Genomic DNA, 7,111 nt, shown 5'->3' on the forward strand with positions numbered 1-7,111 from the left:
GTTATCGAGAGCCGAGTTTTCGAGGTTCTACTGTATTTCTGTAATAGTACTGTAATTACTATTACAAATTATATTCTCTAAACAAAGATGATTTCATTCTTTTGCTTTTTCTTATATGTGTTAAAGAAATTTAGAAAGTTATCTTTCCGTTTGAGATGGAAATAACAAAGACAATTATGTTTATTTTGTAAATTAAGTATGTGGCTTAATAAACGAACTTTAAATCATTTTAAGATACCAAAAATATAAACATTTTTGTATATGAATATATCACGATAATTCCAATTATTATTTATTATATAGCAATTGACAAATCATTGAATGTTCTGATAATGCAGTTATAACATTTCCAGTAGCATAAAAACATCATATTTCTTTTACATTTAAAAAGAAAAATTGGTTTTCTGAATTTGGATGTTATTAGATTAAGTAATTTGTTTTTTTCTTGATTTATCATAACTCTACTGATAATGTTACTTCATTCAAATTTTCTCAATATGTAACTTATTTTATAATGGTGGATAGAAATCATCTTTTACTTGTAACATTTTGCACTTTAAATTACGTTAAAAACAAGTAAAACTAATAAAAATAATCGCAAAAATATGTAAATAAAATATACCTTAATAATTTCTTTTAGTAAATATTATTAAACCATGGATAAGTTCCAATTATTTACAATTTCACATTTCATGTTGATAGTAATAATCTATGTGAAACCGTTTTCGTACGCAGGTTTATTTAGTTATTAATCTAATTAAAGCTATTTTAGTAATCTATACTAATATTATAAAGAGGTAATGTTTGTATGTGTGTAAGCTTGTATGCAGCAGGTAATCTCCGAAACTACTCATCCAATTTCAAAAATTCTTTCACCAATATTTAGAATGGAACTTCAGGGTGGACATAGGCTGTATATTATTCCGTTAAACATTCATATAAAGTAAATTAAAAGATATAATCTAGGTTAAAGCTTTTATGTCCAACAGATGGCGCTACGAGTACGACGCCCTAAGTTTGCTTTTCTGTGAAAATAAACTAAAGCAGATCATCTTCTATCTATTTATATAAATAAAAATGTAATGTTCGTTTGTTCCTACCGATTCCTTTGAAATTTTGACACAACGCTGCATTCGAATACGCACGTGTTGTTATATAATATACATGTCGAAATTCAACCCCACAGAAGGGAGATGGTTAGGATTAAGGCTTACGGTAAAGAACTCTGCTTCTATTTATACTATTTTAGATGCGGGTTTTTGCGTTTTTGATTGCGTTTTAATAGGGTACGTCAAAAGAATGTACACTAAGAAGAAATTTTTCGAAAAATTCTCTCCCACGGGGGAAGTTTATAAATTTATAATAGATACATTTTGAGCCACAACAACGCGTGGCGGGGTCTGCTAGTCTTAAATAAATAACTAAATTTAATGAAAACTTTAAAATCTCTTAAATTTATTGAGAAAAGCAAGTCATAGAAGGCACGCTTACACTTTCAATACGGCGACGGTTCCTATACGTTCTAGTCAAAATCGAAATTTTATTGTTTCTAGGTTTTATTTATTTAGCGAAATATATAAATCACTGTTTATAATGGATTTTAAATAAATACATAAATGCATTTTTAAATGAGCTTCTAGGTAAAAGTTTATGAAATTTGCGAAACGTTATGATCTTACAGCAACAAACAGTGGTCGAGAAGCATTGAGCATCGTCAACAATCTCGTTATCAAAATATAGCATTACAAGTAATTAATGTTCCTTTGATAATCTGAAACTATTAAATTTGAATCCAAAAATACAATATATATCGATTTTTATTGATTTAATTATCATACTTAAAGTAAGATAGTCAAATTCTTACCTTAATATATCTTGAAATAAGCCTAATACAGAATTCACAAACCTCCGTAATTTATTTTCATCATTTGAAATAGCCTCAAAAACATCATTAAACAATCTATAAATTGTTCTAACTTTTTTTCAGTATTAGAAGTTAAAATCTCTTTTTCTTGATACTCGCCATATTTAGCAAAGGATGCCAATATTTCTGTTAACCGGTACATTTTATTGGTCTGTTGTAAATTATAAGTAAACGAATTACTTCGATTGGCTGTCGTTACCACGTTATTTTATAACATAAACTTATAACGGGAGACTTCGCTTAGTTATAAGTCATGACTGTTCGTAATGTTATAACGAAGCATTTTACAACATAAAAACCAATGCGTTAATTCGCTGGGTACTTCATTATTATATACTTATACGTTACGTAAATTAAAGTCTGAATAAAATTCTTGAGCTAAACAAAATAAACTCAAACTTTTGCAGAATTGAATTTAACTTATTGATAAATACACGATGAAAACCTTTTGTATTTTCAGTAAGACAGACCAAAATTTTTTAATATCAAATGTATTTTCTTTTTTCCTCTGAATAATTTTTTAATAACTTCAAATTGCAATGACACTTGTGAATAGAAACAAGACAAGATAAACTAATATTTATTTTTTAATATACACTTACAGAATTCATGATTCCTTTATTGTGTTTTATATACATAATTATATAATAAAAATTCTTCAATTGAATTGTATACAAACATATCTTTAAAAATTTTTAAATATTCTCTTGTAAATTTTCAGAAATCATAAGATAAAGTAATAATGAAGTATCGTAAAAATTTACAGTTTTAATATAACATGAATTTAAAATGAAAAATGCTTACTAATGGAAATAACATTTCTATTGATATAAAAAGTATTTGAAAATTAAAAAACGATTACACAATAATTTACAATTAAAATAAAATCTCTATAGTAAGCTTATTGTAATTTTTCGTATAAAATTTCTATTGTATACTTTCAAATTGTAAAAATTAATCGTTATTCGAATATATTGTTTTATCTAAAGGTAAGCTTACATAGATGTATATACTAGAAATAAACAAAATTTCTAAAAACGTTTTTTACAGAAATTTATAAAAATTATCCTCTCTTATTTGAAATTAAAAACTTTTACTTGATTTTCTGTACAAAAAACCCCCCTTTTTTTTTTCTTTGGTAAGGGTTCATATATAGAAGAAACCCTTTGGATTTTTCTCCTATGTGTTATATAAATATTTGCTGCCAGGGTGGCGCACGAGTAACTTGCACTCGGGGTCTATAGAGGTAGTATAGCACCTCTTTCTCTCTTGGGGTATTTTTTTATAAAGAGAGATATTTGACCAAAATTTGAAGATACGTAGAATTTTTTGTTGCCAAACCATANATGAATATTTTTCAACAATTTGTTAAATTTTTGTTAATTTTAAATAATCAAATTCGCATTAGTATTGATAACTACCCTTATTTCAGTTCGTTCCTGAATAATCACAAATACAATTCGACTTTATTTAATATTATTATTATTATCAAATAAATAATCACGAGAATAGTTCACTGAACAAAAGTTTTGATGACAGGTAATGAGCCACTCCCAAAACGATTCCTGTTTGAATTGTTAAACCGATAAAATATCTCCTAAAAATAAAGTTTTATTAGTTAATTATATATAAGTTCTAACGCGTTTATTAAATTAAAACTTTTTTTTACTTTTTAAGACGATTTCTAGATTCGGGGATAGTAGAATCATCTTCTTTGAACAGATATCTTCTTGTTCCCATCACATAATTTTTCAAATACTCATCCCAATCCATTCCTGAAATATCAAAGTTAAAATCCTGAAAGAAAATATAATATTTAGTTTTTAGATGAATTTTTAGAAACCATTTTGTTAGACAATTACACTAATTTCGAAAATTTAGGCATAATTTACATATTAATGCTACTTTTATATATTTATAGTACGTGTTATGTTAATTTATATATTACATATTTATATTTATGTATTTGAAAAGAATAAAATTAAAAAATAAAAAAATCACGCAAATCTGTGGAATTTTTTAATACTATATATATTAACAAATGAACTGTTTACATGAATTATGGAGGGTAAAAAGACAAACTTTAATATGTAAACCCGACATTCCAAACAAAAAGCATGAATAAGTATAGTATAGTATAGTGTAACAATTCTGCAGTTAATAACTTACAAAAAATTTTTGAAAGCAGCGATTCTCTCCTAACTTATTTCACACTAATTTTCTCTAATTCATCTTTATATCTTCACTATCCCATTAGTTTAATTGCTTCTGATCAGACGTAATCATCCATCAGTTTTATCCATTTAGGTAATAAATTATTATCATCAAGGAAATTCATTCACATTCAAGGGAATTATGAAAGTCCTGATTTCATTTGAAACCCGATATCCCACAATGATAAGGTATTCGCTTCAAAATTCTGCCAATTTTAATATTGGTATCACGACAGTATCAAATGATAGTTTTTAAGTCGCCTGATGTCAAGCGGATATTTTAGAGTATTGCTCTCTCTGTAGAATCCAGAATATATGAAATTAAGAATTAAGAATTTTGCAATGCAATACCAAAAAAAAACAAAAAAACACACATTTTATTTGTTGACTGCCGCCGCATTAGGCCTACCATCGTCTCTACTTTTGCTTAATAACAAATTTGTGTTTTTACTTGTAATCATAAGCATAATATTTCAGTTTTATTGCTTGTGCTGACGATAATTTAAGAAGTATTTATGTATTGTCATCGCTCATGCACGGACACAAAACAACTTTTTTCGACGAAACTGACGCGAATATCGACCAAATACTTTCGTTCTTAACTTCTAGAAACTTCAACGGATCAGTGGCACATAGAGACAAAACACAAAAATAAAAACTTCTAGAAATATGAAGCTAAAAGCTTAGCATGATCTATTTCACCCCAACTTACTCTATGAATAAAATTTATTTAGCTTTTAACATTATATATTCGAATCATTATTTATATATATCTTCCGGTTTCTAAGAACTACTAAAAGTAAAACTAAAAAAATTCCCGAATCCCGGTAATTTCCGGAAAATACTCAACGGCGTTTTCCCGTTGCTGGAAACTCCGAAATCGAGAAATTTCAGAAATCTTAGTTAATAAATACCGTACGTATTAAGTCATAATATATGATATATTATAAAAAACATTTACACATTTTAATGAAGAAATATTCATATTATTTTTCTCAATAAGTAAAATCAGATTTTAAAACTTTATGAAAATTATGTACAGTACACACGGACCTGAAACGCCATATTATATATTAGTTTAAATAGTTATTTTTAAATTCATTTATAAATTTTAGAGATTGATTATGAACATTTTGAGTTTTAATAACTCTAAATCTTCGTCATATTAATTACTTTATCCATTTTAACAAAATACTCAACTGTATAAAATACAGAAATTTTGTAACACGTTTTAAAAGCATTAAAATTTACATAACATTTTCTAAAAATATTAAACAATAATTCATACTTCTCTATCTTCCATCGACATTTTTTTCATCAGATTTTTGATATTGATTGAATGGAACTTCCATTCTCGAGTAGAAAAATATTCCAAAACTCCAATTGCCTTGTGTAGTTTCTTGTAAATGCTGATCAATCTAAAATGCAGAGGACACATAAGAAATTGATAAAGTAAGCAATAGACTGATTATTCAGATGTCTACTAGGACAGATCGTATTATTAGGACTTATTACACTGGTGTCTAAGTTATACAAAATGAGGAAACGTATTCAGAAAAAGAATCTTTATTGTCCACAATAATAATAAGTCCTACAGTATAATAAGTCCTAATAATACGATCTGTCCTAGTAGACATATAAATAATTAATTTTATATAATGACATAAAGGCATATGAATTAATAGGTAATAAACTTATTTTAGAAAATAAACATTCCAAACATTTACCTCGGTTTCTTTCCAATAACAATTAGCAGCATGTCTACTAATGTAGCTGGCAACTGATGCTCTAACAAAACACAAAGACGATTCCAAAAATAATTCCTTTTAAATCCTCCAGCTGGATATATAAATACTCTTTGTGATGGATAGTTCCATACATGTTTTTCCATGCTATCCACAAACTTGAACCAAGTCATGGGATTTATAGTTCCTGATATACAATTATATACTTCGATATCTTGTGACCTAGAAAAGAAGTAACTATAAATTTCAATTTTAACATATAAGATTAATTGAAAATTTAGATTTTGTGATTTTTACCTCGAGGAATAGAAAATTTCAGTAAAATAAAAATAATATTTAATGAATAAAATAATCAATATGTGTAGATCTACTGCTTTCTCAAAACATTAAAAATTTCGCCATTCCAAAACGTTAGTCAAATAACAGGTTTTTTAGTCCAAGAACATGCAAAAAGTAGAAAAAATCGAACTGAAAAGTTTCTAATGTGTAATAGCACAATTCTACTTGTGACTTACACATAGTTATTAAAAAATTGCATAAAAATTGATACTAGCAATCGTCTCTAAATCGATTATTGTGAAAATAAGTTTTGCAACTATCGCGGATCTATCATTATCAAGATTGAGGTAAACGACAATGCAACTACTGTACTGTATAGGTGAGTCAACTAGTAATGTATTGTCTTCTTTCCTTATACAAATAATATCGGAAAGAAAAACGATATCTCGGTTCCTAATGAAAATAGAACAATAAAGAAACAACGGAAATTCGGAAAATAAAAAGTTGTAAAGAGTGATAAAATAAATAATTTTAGCTTTTATTGCACCCCAAAATATCAAATAGATTCTTAAAATAGGCTTTTAAAGCACGACGTATATGACAGGAAATGAATGAATGAAAAACCACAAACAGTTACACATCGAAAATGAATGCAAAGTAATTAGAAATGAGTCAGAATTGTTGTGTTCGTTTCTCTGTAGTAGTTAAATTAAGGATGTTAAATGTACACTGAAAGAAAACTGTTAAATTGATTGTACAAATATAAAGTTAGATACAAGCATGCTAATATTTCTGGAATTGCGATTGATTTTATATGCTAATGACTGTGACATGAAGTGTTAAACAAACTGAAAGTAAAATACAATGTAACTAATAATCTGTAGCCGAAAAGCTGTTAAATGAATTATCTAAATTGGGAATTATGAAAGTCCTGATTTCATTTGAAACCC

General features: G+C 27.0%; 1 protein-coding gene across 1 annotated transcript; it reads right to left on the minus strand.

Moving 5' to 3' along the window:
• Window positions 1-3,276: 3,276 nt before the first annotated feature.
• LOC111637668 (putative fatty acyl-CoA reductase CG5065) lies at window positions 3,277-7,069 on the minus strand. Its single transcript, XM_023383218.1, has 4 exons — window positions 5,865-7,069; window positions 5,426-5,555; window positions 3,594-3,721; window positions 3,277-3,521 (listed from the first exon to the last, which is right to left on the minus strand). Exons 1-4 carry the CDS (start codon window positions 6,053-6,055, stop codon window positions 3,425-3,427), a joined length of 546 nt encoding a protein of 181 aa, XP_023238986.1. The 5' UTR covers window positions 6,056-7,069; the 3' UTR covers window positions 3,277-3,424.
• Window positions 7,070-7,111: the final 42 nt, after the last annotated feature.

This window comes from Centruroides sculpturatus, unplaced genomic scaffold (assembly GCF_000671375.1).
Source record: "Centruroides sculpturatus isolate CEXI.00-Female unplaced genomic scaffold, Cexi_2.0 scaffold1196, whole genome shotgun sequence".
Lineage (NCBI taxonomy): Eukaryota > Metazoa > Arthropoda > Arachnida > Scorpiones > Buthidae > Centruroides > Centruroides sculpturatus.

Excerpts from the sequence above, each read along its gene's own strand:
- LOC111637668 (XM_023383218.1), bottom strand. The coding sequence starts at position 6,055 with ATGACTTGGTTCAAGTTTGTGGATAGCATGGAAAAACATGTATGGAAC. Across the intron at positions 5,556-5,864 it reads GTTATTGGAAAGAAACCGAG|ATTGATCAGCATTTACAAGA; the intron begins GTAAATGTTTGG and ends TCTGCATTTTAG. Across the intron at positions 3,522-3,593 it reads TCTAGAAATCGTCTTAAAAA|GAGATATTTTATCGGTTTAA; the intron begins GTAAAAAAAAGT and ends CTTTATTTTTAG.